General features: G+C 37.0%; 1 protein-coding gene across 1 annotated transcript in view; it reads right to left on the reverse strand.

Moving 5' to 3' along the window:
* Window positions 1–2115: 2115 nt before the first annotated feature.
* The window catches only part of LOC126277980 (pancreatic triacylglycerol lipase-like), a 42897-nt gene continuing 22574 nt past the window's right edge, over window positions 2116–22438 (reverse strand). The window contains exons 4-7 of the mRNA XM_049977642.1: window positions 14963–15208; window positions 7823–8005; window positions 3100–3250; window positions 2116–2360 (exon numbers count right to left, since the gene is read on the reverse strand). Of these exons, the coding sequence (XP_049833599.1) occupies window positions 2303–2360; window positions 3100–3250; window positions 7823–8005; window positions 14963–15208 (638 nt within the window). The 3' untranslated portion in view covers window positions 2116–2302. The remainder of the gene's footprint in view (window positions 2361–3099; window positions 3251–7822; window positions 8006–14962; window positions 15209–22438) is intronic.

The raw sequence follows: 22438 nt of genomic DNA on the forward strand, positions 1-22438 counted from the left end.
ACACATCACAATTGTGGCAGATCACAGTGCTCAAGCGTGTTTGCAAACAACTGAAATTACTGAAGTTAAACAAGGCTCCAGTGCTCAGTGGAATCTGTATCAGATTCCATACAGAATTTGCAATGAAGTTAGCTCCCATTTTAAGCATGGTACACCTTACATCTACTGAAAAAAGAGAAAAAGCCCAATGGTTGGAAGAAAGCACAGGTCAAATCCCTCTAGAAGAAGGGAAGCAGAAGTGATCCATAAAAGTACTGTCGAGTCTCACTGACGTCTATCTGATATAGAATATTGAAAAGTATTTAGCACTCAAACGTAATGGGGTATCACAGAGAGAATGACCTCCATGAAAAAAATCCTGGATTCCAGAAACATGTGGAACCCAACTTACACTTTTCTCACTTGATGTCATGAATGTCACCAGTCGAAGCGGTCAGGTGGATCAAGGCAATCAAGTGGATCAAGGCAGTCAGATGGATGCAGTATTTCTTGACTTCAAAATGCGTTTAACTCAGTACCACATCAATGTTCAGTATTAAAACTATTATCAGATGTGTTACTAAAGAAAATTTGTGACTGGGTTGATGATGTTTAGGTAGCGAGGATACAGCATTTTATCTTGGATGGAGAGTCATTGACAGATGGAAAAATGACATTGGGTGTGCCACAGTGTAGTGTATGATGACCTTTGGAGTAATGAGATGGCGGACAATATTTACAGAAACTTCAGAATTATCCTGATGAATGGAGTTATCTATGATGAAGATAGCTACACATATATCTACTCAGTTTTTGATGATATTACTGTGTGGTGCAAAAATCTTGATTGAAATGTACACAAATATGAAGCTATACACTTCACACAAAATATCATATTATCACACAAACTCACAGGTGTAATACTTTGTATGAATATGAAAAAAATGAGCTTGTAGGCTCAACAGCAGGTAAAGCAGGTGATACACTTTGATTCACTGGCAGGATACTGGGAAAATCCAGTCAGTATCAAAGGAGTCTGCATACATAGTGTTTATGTACCACTATCTTTGAATACTGTTCAGGTGTGTGGGTCCACATGAAATATAATTAATACACAATATTGAACATATTCAAAGAAGGGCAGCATGAATGGTCACTGTTTTTTTTTTTTTTTTTTTTTTTACTCATTGTAGGGGGTCACTAAAGCTTTAAAAGACCTGAACTGGCAGACACTAATGGAAAGATGTCAATTATCCCCTGAAATCCAACCTATAAAGTTTTAAGAACCAGTTTTAAGTGGAGAATATAGAAATCTAATTCAGCATCAGATGGTGAAAACAAGGTTAGATTAATTACACTGGGCACAGATGCATTTAAGCATTCTTCCGCTGCTCCAAACATGACTGGAATGAGAAAAGGCCATAACATATGGTACTGTGCTAAGTACTATCTTCAATGCACTTTACAATCGTTTGCAGTGATTGTATGTAGATGTAGGATACAAGTCGATGTGCTACCATGAATATTATTGCATGCTTATTCATTGACTTCAAAATGAATTTAACTCAGTACCACATCAACGTTCAGAAGCAAAACTATTATCAGATGGGTTACTAAAGAAAATTCTACCATGAATATTATTGCTTGCTTATTCACAGTAGCACATCGACTTGTATCTTACATCTACATAAAAGCACTGCAAACCATTGTAAAGTGCACTGAAGAGAGTACTCGGCACAATAACATATGTTATGGCCTTTTCACATTCCAGTCACGTTTGGAGCAGGGGAAGCATGCTTAAATGCATCTGTGCCCACTGTAATTAATCTAACCTTGTTTTCACAGTCTGATGGTGTATTGGATTTCTAGATTCCCCACTTAAAACTGGTTCTTAAAACTTTATAGGTAGGACTTCAGGGGATAATTGGCATCTTTCCATCTGTTTAGCTCTTAGTCTATGTATAAGAGCAATGATATCTATGACTTTGTTATAACTTATTTATTGGTATAATGTTTCTTAATTTGTAGTCGCCATTTAGCTTTCATATTTTGCATCTAGTACACTCCTTTGGCTTGTGCAATCCTGGCCTGAATAAAGTAGACTAGAAATAAATAAATACAGCAAATTGTCTCACTTTTTTTTAATGAAAATATTATTTAATGTTTTACATTGTGGTAAGAGAAGTAACTTCTTTCTTTATTTAGAAGTCACCTGCAACTCTTTTAGTTCACATGATGATTCAGATGAGAGTAGAAATGAGAATAGAATCAGCTGTAAAAATAGCCAGAATCCTGGTTTTGTAGACCACCACAGTTGAGTGCCTTATCCTTGGGCATATGGAGGTGAGCCATTAGTTCTTAGGTAGAATGTTCCAGTTGTCCTACAACAAACCACCAGCAGAATTTCATTATTATCACAACTTTGTGTCTACTATTATATGGCACAAAATGGATGTGTGGAGACAAACTATATGTCTTCTTAAACATAATTAATAAAATAAGTTCTCTCATGTTATTTTTCTTCTATCTGTCAATGTGTTTACTTCCTCTCATAAGCAGGAGATCTGATTCCACTGCATAAAGTCAACAGAGAAATACCGAAAAAGTTTACGACAAAATTAATCTCAATGGAGGCATTTAATATATTTATTATACATTGGCTTTCAGCTATGTGAAATCCATCATTTCAATATTTATTTTGGTTTATTTGCTTTACTGTCATTGGATTAAGTATCAATTCACTCTATTCTGACAACTGTCAAACTCAAGAGCTTATAGGAAATCAAATGGTAACAGAACCTTTTTTTTCTAAGTGGGATATTAAAAATGCCACATATTACAAATCAACAAATTTTATGACTTATTATACCTCTGTTTCTCTTGATATATTTAGACATTATTTGAAAACTGACAAAGTAGAAGTGTTTGATCCATCATAATAAAAGAAAACAACAAGCAGTGAGTGAGGTAAAAAGTACATTATTAATACTACTGTTTCACTAAATGATGCATTAAAACATGAAAAAATCCATCTTGACTAAAGATTTGATTTTTGTGAATGTTTATAACATACTTAGAAAGTTTTGTACAACTATTTTAACTAGTCACAGTAATACTAACCCAGATGGAGTGGGAGCACCCATTGCCACTTGAGCATTTCCATTGCAGTTTCCATTTTGAAAATTATTCCAACTATCACACTGATAGCTGACAAAAGCAGAAGACGTGATTGACTCAGCATACAACTCATAGGATCGATTATGACTGCACTCTGTTTGGGAAATAATAAAAGATGCATCAGATTCCAAGAGGTAATTTACTTAAAACAAGATGTTATATTATCATGTATCATAACATATTAAGCTCTGAAGTGTTGTCAGGAAATTATAACTGCTTTTTCATTTGGGACTGTGTGTAATGTTCTTTGTGACATTTTGTTAACTTCACAATATTTTTAAAATATGATAGAGATGAAGTACACCTATTTAAGCCATGATGGTAGCAAGACTATGACAAGCATGGACATAATACTGACTCTCAAGGTTTAGAATGTGGCAGTTCAAAAAAGGGAAAAGTTGAAAAGGTAAACCTAGGCAACTACAAACAGTGAACATCTGATTGCTAACGAACAAATTGCCCTTGCCATGTGTTCCACAGATTTGGAATATATGAACACACATACTTTTGGAAAAATTCCACCCTATTGACATGACTTACGCAAAGGAAGAGTAGTGACAAGATTTCAGAAAATTATAAACAAACAAATGCCTGAAAAAAATATGTATTTTGATAACAAGGTCAAATAAGATAAATCATAAGCTCAGAGGGCGGGATATTGATGACCTTCCTGATATTTCAGTGAAATGATTTTGGAAGATACAAAAAACCCTATAAAAATAGACAGTGACACAGCGCTGTCTAATAAAGTTGTTTATTTACAACTTGCTTCAGTCATAGACCATCTTCACAGCAGAAAAATGGCAACATTACAAGACACATATCTTCAAGTATATCGGATAACATGGTCAAGTCAAAACACAAGAAACATGTAAATTAGGTATTCAGTACCAAAACTATGGCTTGATCAATGGCAAGTGAAATACTGGCTGTTGATCGAGCAATTGCTCGGATACTGAATACCTATGTTAAATGTTTCTCAAATTTTGACTTGACCATATTATCCTGCACACTTGAAAACATTTATGTCATATCATGTTGATATTGATAACTGTTCCACTGTGAAGATGGTATATGATCAAAACTGTTGTAAATAAATAATTTTATAAGACAGCACTGTGTAATCATGTATTCTTCCAGGTATGCCAGTGCTGTTAATGGTTGCCTGAAAAGTCTGTTTGGCAAAGAACCTAAATTAAGAAGAATGGTTGGGATACATGCTGTCTGCCTCTAATGACACAACCAAATGAAACTAGTGTCTCCAACCACATGAGCTATATGAATGTTTCTCAACCACTCTCTGGGTTTGGAAGGTTTCACTCAAGGTGAGAAAAGAGGCTGACACAACTCTTTGTTGATTACTTCAGTTACATCAGTGTTTCCATTCACTCTACGAGTTCGGGTAATTTCACTTATGATTGACTGTTTTATTGATCCATTTTCATCCACAGCTGCACAATTTGCAAGAGATATTTGGATTTTTTTGTTAATATTAATAGTTTTACATATAATATACCTTTGTACATTATAACACACTTTAATATATCAATTAATGATGAATACTTAAATAAATGTTGTTACACTAGATACAGAGAGATAAAATACAAATGTTCTTCTGAATGGGACTACATTGGATAAACACACGAAAATTTAGTTTTGTAGGTATTCATTTACTGTGTAAAAGCAGTGTTCAACCAAGTACGACGTCAGTTTAGATTTGAAGTGACCAATGTTTTGTATGTGTTTAATGGTATCTGGTAAGGCATTGTATAGTTTGATTCTAGGATAGATAAGGCTGTTTTGAAAGAACTTTGTGTTGTTGCTTTGAAGATGTACATCCAATTTTTGTCTTGTATCATAGCTGCATATTGTGTGATTTTGAGTGTTGAGAGGTATTTTTGTATTTTAAGTTCTGCTTTAAATAAATTATATTTTCAAGTATATGTATATGCAACGAAGTGACAGGATCATTCTTGTTTGAAACAATGGTCTACATGATTTGCGATTATCTACCCCTTCTATCATTCTTATAATTTTCTTTTTTTTAAATTTTGAATGTTTTGATGGCATCTTTGGAATTTCCTCTTACATACTTTTCCAGCCTTTTGGGTTATAAAGCATGACTTGGGTTGTCTACCTTTTTAGATACTAATAATGTATCTTATTTCAAGGAGAGGTGAATAAAATCTACTCTAAAAATGAAGTGTTTTCCAAATATATGTATTTATATACATAAACAGAATTTTTTTATACTTCTGGCACTAAATGTGGATTTTTGATTGGTTTGAAAAGGTTAATAACATTTGCTACATTCTAAAATTGATTTTAAATAAATGAACAATCAATTTTTTATTTAAATTTACTGGTGCTCTCTCTTCCTCTTTCCAAGTAATTTGCAGCCATCAGCTAATTCTCATTTGGTAAATGATGAGATGACAAGAACAAAAAGCATATACCATACAATGTTTTAAGTTATTTGATGAATTAATCACTTGCTTTTTAAGCATTTACTGTCAGTTTTCAGAAGAATTTTTTTCACAAGAAATGTTTGCCATCAATCATCAATTTTCTTTGATTTATATAGTATTAAAATATTACTCATCCTTGCAGATACTGTATAGTGCACTGAATTTATCTTGAGGATTCTTTATTCTCCAGTCATATGATTTGTTGCAGTCCCATATTACTGATCATTTTTTGATCCTGAGACAAAGTTCACTATTCCCTAAAAGCTTGTTGATAAACATGGACGAAAAATTGAACTAAACACTTCTTATTGGCACTAAATAAAAAGCAAATATTGAAACAACAATTAACAGTGATGACAGGTCGTTACATAGAGTAGTTAACATTGCCAAATGATCTAATGTTGCCACTCAGAACTGGATGCGCTGGGGATGGGCAACTTCAGTGGTCACTTCCAGCAGTACAGAGGGGTGCAAATGTTATTCCACACTGTTTACAGTGATGACTAGAGGTAGACATAACTGTAAAACTGAAGTATCAGTTTGTGAACATGGGCAGTACTTCCTCAGTCCATGAAGCACTAATTTGTGTGCTTACCTACATAAGAAGTGATGTAATTTTCTGCGCAATATATTTACCTACTAGGCAAATAAATGGCTGAATAAGTGTTTACGGGCTATATAAAAACGATTTTTAATTAATGGACATCATCACAGCTTTTCAATAAAATGAAATGCAAAGTGTCACTTGGCAGTGTTCCTTTCTTTTTTACATCCTGCTAAGGGAGTTTTTACACCTGACTTCATACACTCAATGAGAAATAACTAATTAACATGTTAATTGAATCTGGAACAACTTAAACCAAAGCAATATACCAAAGCAATATAAGTTTTAAATGATGAAAAGAAGAATACTCAGTATATAATTAAGAGAATATGCATAACGCTTATTTTAACTTGGCATACCCTCTGAAATAACTTCACATTCCCCCATGGATAAGGTTACCATCTGGAGTATGTGTATGTGGTCATATACCACTACTTTATTTCAATTACTGAGAGCTCTAGAGACTGGTTTCATTCAGAAGAATGAATTTATAGCTGAGTCAACTGAAACAATCAAGAATGGTTTCAGTTGAAAGAACAAACACATGGTTCAACTGAGAAAAACTGCATATTGGTTTCACTTGAAAAGAAATAATGAAAAATTCAGTCAGTATGCAAAATTGCAACAGACTTTGTTTTCATTTGGTTGCTTCCAGACACTGGTTTCACTCTAAAGAATGAATGAATATTCCAGCTGGTATGTAAAACTATAATCAACTAAACAGATTATTTTTACTGTGTTGCCCCCATAGACTGGTTTTACTGAAGAGGAGGAATGATCAACGAAATCGTATGGTGGCTCATGTCTGTATCTGCACTGCAGTCTGTTGCTACTTCGTGAAGTGATATTTCATTGATGTTGTTCATAATACTGGTTACATTGAATATCTTCTTATGGTTGCCTTTTCATTGATTCATGAATCATACTGCTATGCAGAATTATTTATTTGCTATAACATGCCTGATCTATATGCACAAATTTCATTCCAGACCTATATCCTCCTTACTGTTGCAGTCCTAGTACATGTTAGTTTATGCTGATGTTACTGACAGAATGCATCTGGTACCCTACTTGCAGGCACCACTGGTTTCAAAATAGTAACATGCATTTTTTTTTAATTCTACAAGGGTGTGATGAAAAGTAATGCCTCCAAAACTCTTCAAAACTTTTAAAATAAAACAAACATTATTAACATTCTCCTTCTTTATTCTTCACCTCCACATATTTACAGCACTCTGCCACTAGAGGGCTCTGAATTGTAGCTTATAACATGGCAGTGTGTAATGTAACTTTGACGGTGCATGAGAAACAGCATGCCATAATTGAGTTTCTAACTGCACAGGAGTTCGTCTACAAATGTGGCACCCTCTCCTTCGATTGTTGTGAGAAATGTGTTCATTGCCAGGATGACTATGTTGAGATATAAACATGCACACATAAAGAATACAAATGTAGAATGTTTTATTGAAAAAGCTTTAAGAGTCTTGACATAAAAAACTTGGAGGTATTACTTTTCAGGACACCCTCATATTAGCTAGAGAAACCGTATTCACAATTTAATAAAACATTTGGGGAAATACTGAAAGTGCCTCACCCAAATCAATAGCAGAACAGCCTTCCTGAAATGTACCACCATTTGGAAAAAAGTCTGCGTGGCCAAGTGGATCAGCCCACCCCAGGGTTGAGGTGTGGATGACCTCAACAAATGCTGCATCTGATGAATCAACACGGTCTGCTGCTGCTGTGCCTCCAAACAGTGGTGCTGCAGGATCCATAGCTGACGAAAGACAAATGACAAAAATGGAATGATTATTTTCTTTTGTTAATTTCATAGCCTATGTAATATGATAACACACAAAGAAGTGCATATATTTTGATACCAATGAAGAATGCACATTGTTCTTTCAGCAAACCACTACAATACAAAATTACTTCTTCTGTATTTAATGTCATTTCTAAATTCACATTATACAGTTGCAGGGCTTTTGTGGGTGGCACACACATGCTGTTTTAATGACAACACTAACCAACAGCTGTATAAGTTCCATGCTACAGAAATATATAACAAGAAGTATTTTGTTCTTCTGCATCTGTTAGGCTCAACAGCTGCAGTTATTCAATGTGATCCAGGGATTTTTACATATGTGACCAACTCGATGTGGTTATAAAGCCCACTTATGAGGGACAAAATACATGGAATATTCATGTCATATTGTGCAGTCAGCACCTCCTCTTCCTGCATTGGTCCACATTTTGTTCCACTTGGTTAGCATTTGCTATTGTTATTAAATTAATCACAAATGAGCTGCAGCCCATTAATTTATTGTTGTAAGTGTACAGCTGTCCATCAAAATTTCAACACCAGGAAGGAAAGAAAATACCAAAATGTTACTTAGTGTGCACCGATAGTGCAGTTTGAAGAGTTTGTTGGAAGTATACAAGATGAGGAATTTAATACAAAAAGCTACCAACTCTGTCACCAACAACGGCTCAATATTGACTAGGCCTTGCATCAAGTTGAATCTGGGTGAAAGATATTGGTACAAGGCATGGTCAAAAAGTTTGTTTTTCTTAAAGAATCTTTATTTACTCATCAACATTAACTTTGTCCCTTTCCACATAATCCCCCTCAGATATAATGCACTTGTCCCACTACCTTTTCCAGCCTTGGAAGCCCTTCTAGAAAGCAGTAATCATTATGGATTTATGGTGATCAGATCCATCAGCAGTTCAGTTTTGATTTCATCAATACTGCCAAAATGACATCCTTTCAGGGATCTCTTCATCTTTTGGATAGAAAGATGTCAGAGGGGGCAATGTCTGGCAAATACAGTGGCTAAGTCAACATATGGTTTTGTTTCTTGCCGAAATATTATGAACAAGCTTTGAGGTGTGAGCGGAAGCATTATCATGATGCAATTTCCACGAATGGTTTTGCCACGATTTTGGTCATTGTCTTCAGACTGCTTCAAGCAATTGGTCAATAACTTATTGACAATATGACCACAAGGTGCAAACTTACAATGTGCTATCCCATTGCGCAGTGAGAAGTACCTTCACGCATGATCAAACTTGTCGAATTTTGTTCGGTTTTGGCTCTTCAGGCAGCTTCCACTGGGAAAATTGAGCCCTGACTGCAATTTCATACCCATATACCCATGTTTTGTTACTTGTTATAACCCTCCTTAGAAGTTCTGGATCATTGTTGACACATATGTGTGAGATTGTTTTTGGCCAAAATCCAACAATTTTTGAACAAAGATTGCTGCTACATGTTTCATTCCAAAACATCCCAAAAAAATTGATTGGCATGAGCCAAAGGATATGCCAACATCATCAGTTACCTCACTGATGGCGATTCAATGATTTTTCAGAACCATTTTCTTTATTTCTTGCAAATTGTCATCAGAAATTGATGCACTAGGGCATCAAGGGCAGTCATCATCTTCAATATACTCTCAACCCTATAGGAAATTTTATCACTCATAAACTCTTGTTTACTCAAAGGAGATTTGTCAAAAACCCACAGTCAACATTTTGAGTGCAGTACTGTGCTTTATTCCATTTTTCAAACAAATTCAATGCAGATTCTTTGCTGTATCTTTTTCAAAAGTAAAAATTCACTGGTCACCCAAATACGCATATAAACTTTTCAACTGTCAACAATGAACTAAATATTCAAAATAGCTGAAAATGCAAACATACATGGGGAGAGTGTGTGCCATAAAGATAAAAATTTTGAAAATCAAAAGTATAAAGCCCACGAAATTAAAAAATTCCCATTACTTTTTTATCACAACTTGTATGTGATCTCTGTCATGGGCATCATGACAGAGTTTATCAGTGTTAGAAGTGGCTTGCCAATCTCTTGGCAACCATTGACCAAATGTTTTCTGTGGGAGAGAGATCTAGATACTGTGGCAGCCATGGCAACAGTGGAATATCCACCGTATTGTAGTAGGTCAGGATATCATGGTGAGCACATGGTATTGCAAGATAATTTCACAGAGATGTGGAATATAGGGCACAGCCACCAGTCCTAACATATCAGAAGTGTAATGTCTGCGGTCCAAATTACTGGCTATGAGAACCAGATATGGCCATGTAGTGTGCCCATAGCACCCCTTACCACAGTGGCAGGTACTGGGGCCTTATGATTATCACAAATGCAATATGATAATGTCCATTCTCCTTGTATCCTCCACACATGGAAATGTCCATTGTGGTGCTGTATGCAGAACTGCAACATGTTTGAAATGATGATGTGATGCTGCTCTCGTGCCCAGTGTTGCCACTGGGTGCACCACTGAGTGTGCCTCTCTCTGCTGCCACAGCAATGAAAGCTGCAACAACAGTTGTCATGCTGACACTCAGTGGTGCTCCAGATGTCACTGCACTGTCTCTGTAAATACTTGTCTTGCTGACTATGGCTTTCCTGAACCCAGTGATTCCACATTCACATAAAGGTTCCAGCACATGCTAGTAGATGTTTCTCATTCTTACATGGAGCATAGCACAATTTTCTATTTCTTTTCTTTTTTTAAGGCATTTCAAATGTATTTTTTGAGTAAGACATCTCCCGCAAAATGTTTCCTTATATGCAGCATGTAGATGGCTTTATTCCTACCTACTTTGTGCGAATGCTTTAATTTGCATATCCAAGCACGCCAATTTTATATCTACTCACCATATAGCCAAGATGTTGAGTTACAGACTGTTGTTGTTGTTGTGGTCTTCAGTCATGAGACTGATTTGATGCAGCTCTCCATGCTACTCTATCCTGTGCAAGCTTCTTCATCTCCCAGTACTTACTGCAACCTACATCTTCTGAAGCTGCTTAGTGTATTCATCTCTTGGTATCCCTCTACGATTTTTACCCTCCATGCTGCCCTCCAATACTAAATAGGTGATCCCTTGATGCCTCAGAACTTGTCCCTTCTTCATGTCAAGCTGTGCCACAAACTCCTCTTCTCCCCAATTCTATTCAATACCTCCTCACTAGTTATGTGATCTACCCATCTAATCTTCAGCATTCTTCTGTAGCACCACATTTCGAAACCTTCTATTCTCTTCTTGTCCAAACTGTTTATACTCCATGTTTCACTTCCATACATGGTTACACTCCATACAAATACTTTCGGAAATGACTTACTGACACTTAAATCTATACTTGATGTTAAAAAATTTCTCTTCTTCAGAAACGCTTTCCTTGCCATTGCCAGTCTACATTTATATCCTCTCTACTCTGACCATCATCAGTTATTTTGCTCCCCAAATAGCAAAACTCCTTTACTACTTTAAGTGTCTCATTTCCTAATCTAATTCCCTCAGAATCACCCGATTTAATTCGACTACATTCCATTATCCTCGTTTAGCTTTTGTTGATGTTCATCTTATATCCTCCTTTCAAGATACTGTCCATTATGTGAAACTGCTCTTTCAAGTCCTTTGCTGTCTCTGACAGAATTACAATGTCATCGGCTAACCTCAAAGTTTTTATTTCTTCTTGATTTGATGGATTTTAATACCTACTCTGAATTTTTCTTTTGTTTCCTTTACTGATTGCTCAATATACAGTTTGAATAACATTGGGGAGAGGCTACAACCCTGTCTTACTCCCTTCCCAACCACTGCTTCCCTTTCATGTCCCTCAACTCTTATAACTGCCATCTGGTTTCTGTACAAATTGTAAATAGCCTTTCGCTCCCTGTATTTTACCCCTGCCACCTTCAGAATTTGAAACTGAGTATTCCAGTCAACATTGTCAAAAGCTTTCTCTAAGTCTACAAATGCTAGAAACGTGGGTTTGCCTTTCCTTAACCTTTCTTCTAAGATAAGTCGTAAGGTCAGCATTGCTACACATATTCCAACATTTCAACGGAATCCAAACTGACCTTCCCCGAGGTCGGCTTCTACCAATTTTTCCATTTGTCTGTAAAGAATTTGCATTAGTATTTTGCAACTGTGACTTATTAAACAAATAGTTTGGTAATTTTCACATCTGTCAACACCTGCTTTCTTTGGGATTGGAATTATTATATTCTTCTTGAAGTCTGGGGGTATTTCGCCTGTCTCACACATCTTGCTCACCAGATGGTAGAGTTTTGTCAGGACTGGCTCTCCCAAGGTCGTCAGTAGTTCTAATGGAGTGTTGTCTACTCCAGGGGCCTTGTTTTGACTCAGGCCTTCCAGTGCTCTGTCAAACTCTTCACGCAGTATCGTATCTCCCATTTCATCTTCATCTACATCCTCTTCCACTTCCATAATATTGTCCTGAAGTACATCGCCCTTGTATAGACCCTCTATATACTCCTTCCACCTTTCTGCTTTCCCTTCTTTGCGTAGAACTGGGTTTCCATCTGAGCTCTTAATATTCATACAAGTGGCTCTCTTTTCTCTAAAGGTCTCTTTAATTTTCCTGTAGGCAATATCTATTTAAGCCTCTACGTCCTTACATTTGTCCTCTAGCCATAGACACAACAAAAAAAACTGTCAAAAGGATAAACTTTTGGCCAAAAAGGGCCTTCATCAGAATTAGACAGTCTTTTTGTTGTGGCTATCTGTGACTAAGCATCTCCGCTATATGGTGAGTAGCTGCCTATCCTTTACACAAAGTTGTCATTATTCCATCCTGGATTTTCCATTGTTCAGTTTTATGTTTGTTTTGTGCTGTTTTTACAGTGCTATAATTTTAATGGCCAGCAGTGTATCAACAAAACACAGTTGGGAACTGTGTAAGGGCCTTTATTGTCATGTTTCATGTGGTAGTCTGTTACTATAAGAATTGAACTTGAACTATTGGTGTTTCTCCTTGGTAGATTTCTATGAAGTCAGAACTTACAGTGAAAAACTCTTGGTATTTCTCTTGAAGCCACAACTGACACTGAAATTTATGCAGATCTAACAACACTTGCCCCAGAAACTGGAACTAGACACATGGGACATTCCATTCTGGAAGTCGTTAGGGAATTCAGTATTCTAAGATTCACAATACCAAGGGTGTGCCAAAAATACTAAACTTCACGCATTATCTCTCACCAGGAGCAACACAGTTGCCCACAGCCTTCACTTAATGACCGAGAGCAGTACTGTTTGTGAAGCGAAGCAACACTGCGTGATATAACCACAGGAATCAATGTGGGACGTAAAATGAACATATCCCTTAGGACAGTGTGGCGAAATTTGGCAATTTTGGTCTTTGGCAGCAGATGCTAACAGCATGACATCACCTGCTGCATTTCTCCTGGGCTCGTGTCCATATCAGATGGACCCTAGATGACTGGAAAACCATGGCCTGGTCAGATGAGTCCCAATTTTGGTTGGTATGAGCTGACAGTAGAGTTTGAGTGTGAAGCAGACCCCATGAAGCTGTGGGCCCATGTTGTCAACAAGGTAGTGTGCAAGGTGGTGGTGGCTCCATAATAGTGTGGGCTGCATTTAGATGGAATGGACTGGGTCCTCTGGTCCAACTGAACTGATCACTGACTGGAAATAGTTATGTGTGACTTCATTTTCCCAAACAACAATGCAATTTTTGCAGATGGCAATGCGCCGTGTCACAGGGAGATGATTGGTTTGAAGAATATTCTGGATAATTCAGGCAAATGAATTGACACCCATATCACTTGACATGAATCCCATCAAACATATATGGGACATAACTGAGAGGTCGGTTTGAGCACAAAATCTTGCAGCAGAACACTTTCACAATTATGGAGGGCTATAGAGGCAGCAAGGCTCAATTTTTCTGCAGGGGACCTCCAATGACATTTTGAGTCCATAACATGTTGAGTTGCTGCCCTGCAGGTCTGGCACAATATTAGGAGTTATCACACAACTTTTGTCACCTCAGTGTAATCATCCATCACAGTTCTGGCGCATCATAATCAGTCAATAGAGCAACACAAGATACCCAAACTTCACCATCAGTAATTGTAACAAGGTAATTAATACTGACAGATAACACTTCAGTTTCCGAAAGACATTTCTCAAACACAAAATACAGAATTTTTTTAAGGTACTGGTACTGTCAAACGTACGGTGGAAATATTTTGATAATCAGGATGTTGACTAATAATTGTTTACAGTACATTAAAACCTGTTGAACTATGAAAATACATGAAGCTGGTATGAGGTAATATTATGAGAAGGAAAGCTGCTACTCACTATACAGGGGTGGTGCCAAGTCACAGGTATGCGCAACAAAAAAACTCTCACAATTAAAGCTTTTGGCCATAAGGCCTTCGTCAACAACACACACACACACACACACCTGCAGTCTCAGGCAACTGAAACCCCTGGTGGAGACTGCAGTCATGTGCACGTGTGTATGTGTGTCCCTTGTTGTTGAAGGCCTTATGGTCGAAAGCTTTAACTGTGAGAGTCTTTTTGTTGTGCCTGTCTGCTGCTCAACATCTTCTCTATATGGTGAGTAGCAACTTTCCTTCTCATAATATTGTTACATTCCACCCTGGATTTTCCATTGTCTGAAGCTGGTATGATATTTATGTATGAGGAGTGATAAATAGATTTTTCAGGCTCCATCAAATCCTTTTAAAATTTTCAACTGCAGCTGGACACTTAAAGAAATGTAGAAACATGAGATTCACAAGTGTGTCCCATGAGTATCAGTAGGTATAAGGGACTTGAGCTATAAGTAAACATATGCCTCCATTTATTCTGGTATAGTAGTCAAAACTTTAACATAACACTCTTTGGACACTAGAATATTTACCAATTATTCTTCCAATTGTTGCAGCAGCTCTGTTTCCAGCTATTCCTGCAACATGTGCTCCCAGACTGTGACCAGCAACTTCCATATTACCAGCATTAGCACCCTGCTGCACCAGAAAGTCAATGAAACGTGCAACTATCTGACCAACCTCTGGCACTGCATTACGAGCCGGTGCATACAAAATATTGCTTGCTGGTCCTCTCCAGTCCACCATTATTACATTGTAATCTCCAGCCTGTATCCAACCTGTAAGGCAGAAATTCTAAATCAAAACAATAGAGAAACTATTTTACAACTAAGAAGTTGTAAATTCCATGTTCTTCATAATTTTCAAGGAAGAATATTGAAAATAACTGCAGTACTAATCCATAAAATACCACATTTCAGAATCCATTAAATAAAGTTCATAGAACAGTTTTAACTCTCATTCTTGTACATTATATTACATTGCACGAATAGCACTCTAAGGATCCTGCCAAGAGAGATACCTAGAATGTGGAACAAAGTTAACTTTATGAAATATTATACTATTAGAGACTTAATATTAATTAGTAGCAAATGTTTGACATGTTTCAGTTAGCTATGTTTATTTTTCCTGTTCATATGCACAATATGTTATTTATTTCAGAGTTCTGTGATGACACTTTGAGAGATCTTTGTCACTGTCCAGTCAATCAAGTAGCATACATATAGAAGGTGAAGTGAGCAAGTCCACTTTACATGCATGTAGGTATATCACACAGTACCATGCATATTGATGTCATGATACCTGTGCATGTCTAGCATAAAATGAGTGGACTTTCCCCATCGCATTACATATATCTGTCATTTTTTTTATTTGATCTTCTGAATAAAAAATAGAGTTGACACTGCCATCTTTAGCAGTTCTTTCCTATCTGAAATAGGTATAATTTGTATTTTCTTCCATGTTTCATAAATAGCTCTTTACTTTTAAAAAAAAAGGGCAACAAATTATATTACATTCAGTATTTTTATTTGTATTGCTTTATTGGTCCTGTAAATCATATTTAGGTACTTATTTTGCATGACAAGTCAGGTTGGTATGGTATATACAACATCATACACATTGTTATTTTGAAAAGATAAATAATTAAAAATTATTCAGTACATGTTAGTACTGCAAGCCCTTCAGTTCCAAAAATGCATTTTAAGCAAATTCTACTGTGCACCGAAACTAGTTATTTTGATACAATAATTTTAGTATGAAACTATTTTTTATTTGTACAGAGTAATTTGCAAATACAGTGTAGAATTACAGGTTTTGTTTGACTCCTAACAATTTTTGCAAGTTAAAAGATAATGCTTATGAGCAACTGTAACAAATTTAATACAATAATGATGTAAATAAAATAGAAAGAAACTTCCACATGGGAAAAATATATTAAAACAAAGACTCCAAGACCCACCAAGCGGGAAAGCGCCGGTAGACAGGAACAACAAACAAAACACACACACAGAACCCCCAGCCCCCGCAACCGACGGCCGCCCCCCCTGGAAAGAGGGAAGGAGAGGGAAAGACGAATGGATGCGGGTTCCAAGGGAGAGGGCAAGGAGTCACCCCAACCCCGGGAGCGGAAAGACTCCCCTCAGGGGGAAAAAAAGGACAGGTGTACACTCGCACACACACACATATCCATCCGCACACACACCATGGATGGATATGTGTGTGTGCGCGAGTGTACACCTGTCCTTTTTTCCCCCTGAGGGGAGTCTTTCCACTCCCGGGGTTGGGTTGACTCCTTGCCCTCTCCCTTGAAACCCGCATCCTTTCGTCTTTCCCTCTCCTTCCCTCTTTCCTGGGGAGGGGGGGGGGGGGGGGCTGCCGTCGGTTGCGGGGGCTGGGGGTTCTGTGTGTGTGTTTGCTTGCGTGTTTTGTTTGTTGTATCTGTCTACCGGTGCTTTCCCACTTGGTGGGTCTTGGAGTCTTTGTAATAAATTTAATACAATAGACAGATTTCTATTATCTGCACTCTTCAAGACCTTTGGAGTATAGTGCCATCTACCTCCATTCCAAAGGCTGTCTTTCAATGCAACATAGCTCTATCACAGACAACATTTTAATAAGCTGTGTATGTTGAGAGATGACCAATATAACTGGATAGTGGCCTAATCTCATATATTACCTTTCTGTAACGAAAAACTGCAGATTCTTACCATGTAACTATAGAGCCATTGCTGGTCTGTATACAACTGAATAAATATTTGGCAATAAAGCTTTGATATCTCACCCAGGTCCTATGGTATTTGCACCAAGAGGATCATTGTGAGCAACTATTTCTACCATGGCCCACATAGAGTCATAATGGTTGCTTATAATGGTTGGATCATTGTTTCTACATCTACTATCTACATGACTACTCTACTATCTACATGACTACTCTGCAGTTCACAAATGGTGTGTGTGCTTGGCAGAGGTTTCATAGAACTGCTTTCAAAACTATTGTTTGGGCATCTGACTCTCAAATAGCATGTGGGAAAAATAAACATTTAAATATTTCTGTGCAATATCTGATTTATTTTATTACAATGGTCTTTTCTCTGAACATAGTTAGAAGCATTTTTTTTTCATTCAGAGGAAAAAACTAGTGTTTGAAATTTCGTGAAAATATCTCACAGCAATGAAAAACAGCCTCCCCAGTGACTACCACCCCAACTCTTGTACCATATTCATGACACTCTCTCCACTATTTCACAATAGTACAAAATGTGCTGCTCTTGTTTGAACTTCCTAGATGTCCTCCATCACTCCTATCTGGTAAGGATCCCATTCTACACAGCAATACTCCAGAAGAGGACAGACACGTATAGTGTAGCAGTCTCTTTAATTGATTTGTTGCATCTTCTGAAAGTTCTACCAATAATATCCTCTCCATAACATTTTCTATGCAATGATTCCAATTTAAATTGTTTATAACTGTAGTCTCTAGGTATTTAATTCAACTGACAACCTTTAAATTTTTGTGATTTATTGTGTAACTAAAATCTGACAGTTTGTAAATAATAAGGTATTCACCTAGTAAAATTTGGGTGTTCTTAATAAAAAAAAGTAGATGGATTTTCTTCTCAAACAACCTCCCATTTCAAGAATATGTAATTAGTAAACAGAGGTTGCAAATTGTGTCTGTGCAGCATTAGCAAACACTTTCTATCAACTGATGTATGCAGAACAGCATCATTTCTGTGACCATAACACATTTACGCAATCAGCCATTAGCCAGTACCCCATGCACTCTTCCATGCATCCCTCCTTCACCTCACCATTATCAACATTAGTGCCTAACTAAACTACGCGATGAAAGATAAATGATATTTAGGGCATTGTATTAAATCATGAACTAAACATACTTCTAAGATCCTACAAAGATTATGTGAACTTGCTCCACTTCCAGCAGCACTTTATTGAAGTTCACTGGAGCAACAAAGAGTACCTACTCACTGGAAAAAGTACAGGCTGTTTCCATTTTCAAGAATGATCATAGGACAGGTGCACATAATTATATTCCTGTATTGTTGACATCAATCTGTTATAGAATTATGGAACATGTTTTCCGTTCAAGAATTATGACACTTTTGGAAAATGAAAATTTCCTATATAAAAATCAACATCAATTCCATAAACAGAGATCTTGTGACTCAGCATGTTATGTTCCTCTATAAGCCTCACATCACCATAGACAATAGCACCATGTTCCTTCACTTCAGAAAGGCATTTGACACAGTTCTGCTCTGCTATTTTGTGAAAAAAAATCACATGCTTACTGAATATCAGACCAGATTTGCAACTAGATTCAATACTTCCTTGCAGATTGAACTCAAAATGCCACTGTCAACAGAACAAAGTTGACACATCTAAAGATAATTAACCATCAGAAGCTTTTTAACACTGTTTGCAGATTATGCAATTGCCTACAAGAAAGTAGCACTGTCAAAGACAGTATCCATTTGCAGAATGATCTACAGAGCATTGATGAATGGTGCAGGCTCTGGCAGTTAACAATGAGTGTAAACAAATGTAACATACTGCAAATACATAGGAAAAGAAAACATAAAACAAATAGTAGGAAAAGCAGACACAACACTGAGATTTATAGGAAGAATCTTAAGGAAATGTAGCTCATTCATGAAAGAAGTGGCTTACAAGGCACTTGTGTGACAGATTGGTGGATATTGTTCATAAATCTCGGACCCTTACCAGGTAAGAATGATAAAAGTGGGAGAGAGAGAGAGAGAGAGAGAGAGAGAGAGAGAGAGAGAGAGAGAGAGAGAGAGAGAGAGAGAAGATTCAACAAATTGTGATCATTTCATGTCAGAATTATTAATTTGGTCGGCGCGTAAGTGTTGCACATTGCATTGGAGGTTTACTACTGAAAATTCAAGAGAGTCCTTTTGACAGAAGTTGGACAACAAATTACTTCCCCCCAAATACATCTTGTGAAATGACTGCAATGTGAAAATTTGAGAAATTAGAGCTAATACAGAGGCTTACCGACCATCTTTCTCCCCATGCACTATTTGCTAGTGGAACAGGGAAAGGAGGATCAGTTAGTGGTACCACAAGTACCCTCCACTACACACTGTATGGTCAATTGTGGAGTACTGACATAGACGTAGATGTACTGCTTATTTCTAACAACCATTTTTTTATAGAGTGATGAAGCAGTTCTGAATGCATTGCAAGTGCTACCCACAACACCTTCTAAAAAAAAAAAAGAAAGCTAATTTTCACATTCACAAACTGTAACTTCCATGGCAAAGTTTCATATGTTAATGCTCATACTTAAAAAAATAAGTACTGGCAACTTATATAATAAGTAAAACAGTCTTAAGAAATAGTGATATCATTAATGATCTTTTAAAAATATTTTATTTTTGTGACCAAAACACAACTGAACATTTTTGTTTTTACCTCTCAGAAAACTTAAATTTACCCCTCAGGGGATAATTACACCTTGGTTGGGAACCACTGATGTAGAAAGATCATGACACTATTTTCTGTTACAAGAGAACTCCCTACAAACATAAAGAAGCAGGTAAGATACAAGTTTAGTGCACTCCTGTCATCATGAACTGTATTCTTATGTGATAGGTCATAATTTGTATCTGACTGTGAATTTTAGACTTCTCATGTCACACCTTATTTGGACAAGTCATACACAATTTAAAGCTCTACTGTGCTTCAAGCAATTTCATGAATCCAAACGTAGAGTGGCTTCCTCCACTGTGCCTTAACAGATGCAATCTGTTTTACCTACTGGTAAGTAATGAGCATCTTATATTACATCATCTAATATATATAGGCCAATCATCTGGGTAATATGACAATCTACAATGACTAGATCATTCTTGTACTAGCATACACAGTTCCTCTTCACATCTGTAGCCAATGTTCCACTTATTCTCATTATGTAAAAGCAAGCTGAAATTGTTGTGTATAGTCCTCTTGCTTATGATTTTTGGACAATAGACAGTTTCTCAATGCAAATGACATAATACATAATGTACCATTTGTAGGGCTACTTGTGGAGTGTAAATAGCAACCCATTCAATTTATTATTGTCAAAAAATTGACACAATTTCCATTGAAAACTGTAGTAACTTTGTTGCACAACTGTCATCACAGACTGCCATGTTACTTGGTTATTGACTTCTACTTTTCAAATGTGTCTTGTATTGGAGCAAAGAGTAAGGTGCACATTATCTTATAGTACGTCCAACAGATCCCATATGAGTATACAATGAAGTGACAAAAGGCATGGATAGCAATATATACAGAAGGCAGTAGCATCGCATATACAAGGTATAAAAGGTCAGTGCATCAGCCAGGATGTCATTTGTATTCGGGTGACTCACTAAAAAGTTTCTGATGTGATTATGGCTGCACAATAGGAATAGAATGAACATGGAATGGTATTGGAGCTAGAAGCAAGGGACAGAGCATTTTGGAAATCATTAGGGAATTCAATATTTCAAGATCCAGTGTCAAAAATTTGGTGAGAATATCAAATTTCAGGCATTACCTCTCACCACGGACAACTCAGTGGCCAAAAGCCTTCACTTAATGACCGAGAATAGTGGTTTTTGCATAAAGTTGTCAGCGCTAACAGACATGCAACACTGAGTGAAATATCTGCAGAAACCAATTTGGGACATACAACAAATGTATCTGTTAGGACAATGTGGCAAAATTCGCATTAATGGGCTATGCTAGCAGACGGCAGACACAATATCACCTGCAGCACCTCTCCTTGCATTGTGGCAATATCAACTGTACCCAAGACAACTGGTAAACTGTGGCCTGATCAGTTGAGTCCCAATTTCATTTGGTAAGAGCTGATGGCAGGGTTTGAATGTGGTCCAGACCCCACGAAGCCATGGGCCCGAGTTGTCAATGAGGCACTGTGCAAGCTGGCAGTTGCTCCTTAATGGTGTGGGATGTGTTTACATGGAATGCTCTGAGACCTCTGGTCCAGCTGAACCAATCATTGACTAGAAATGATTATGCTCAGCTACTTGAAGACTATTTGCAGCCATTCGTGGACTTCATGTTCCCAAACAATAATGTCATGTCATTGGGCCACAATTGTTTGCCACTGGTTGGAAGAACAATCTGGACAATTTGAGTGAATGATTTGGCCACCCAGACCACCCAGCATGAATCCCTTCAAACATTTATGGGGCATAATTGAGAGGTCGGTTCATGCACAACTTCCTGCACCGTCAACACTTGCGCAATTACGAATGGCTATAGAGATAGCTTGGCTCAATATTTCTGCAGGGGACTTCCAGCGACTTGTTGAGTTCTTGCCATGTCAAATTGGTGCACTGTGAGGCTAAAGGATATTCGACATGATATTAGGAGGTATCTCATAACTTTTCACCTCAATATACTGTCAAATGTTTTCAAAACTAAGTTGGGCCATTTAGCATGGACGGTAGGAAGTAGCAGTTTATTTCTCATGTTTCTGAAAAGACCGAAATGTTAAAAATTTCAATTCTCATACAACTGAAATCCTAGGCATCATTATTTTATTTAGAAGGTATAGAAAAAGCTCATTCCCTGGTATCGAATGGCTTAGACGGTAAGGATAACAAGTTAAGAAAATGAGTAGAACATTTATATGCAAGTATCTCCCAACCAACTTTGACATGAATGTTTTGTTATCTTTCATGGCTGTCAGCCATTATTTTTTTACATATCTTGTAGCTCCTGCATTAATTTTTTACTTCTATTGCCAGATGTTTATTGTCTGTTGATAATAATAATCTTTTCTAGAAATTACTGTTCACAGTCATTAAATAATCTTGGTTGACCACTATTCTGCTTCTGCTGGAAGGTAATATCTCCAGTGTAGTATTCATGGCATAAATGTGTGATCATTGACTGAAAAATGTCAGAAATTTGAAAAACAGCATGATGGAACCACCAAAAGGTGCTGTAATATTTGTCTGAAATAG

This window comes from Schistocerca gregaria, chromosome 6 (genome assembly GCF_023897955.1).
Source record: "Schistocerca gregaria isolate iqSchGreg1 chromosome 6, iqSchGreg1.2, whole genome shotgun sequence".
Classification (NCBI taxonomy): Eukaryota; Metazoa; Arthropoda; class Insecta; order Orthoptera; family Acrididae; genus Schistocerca; species Schistocerca gregaria.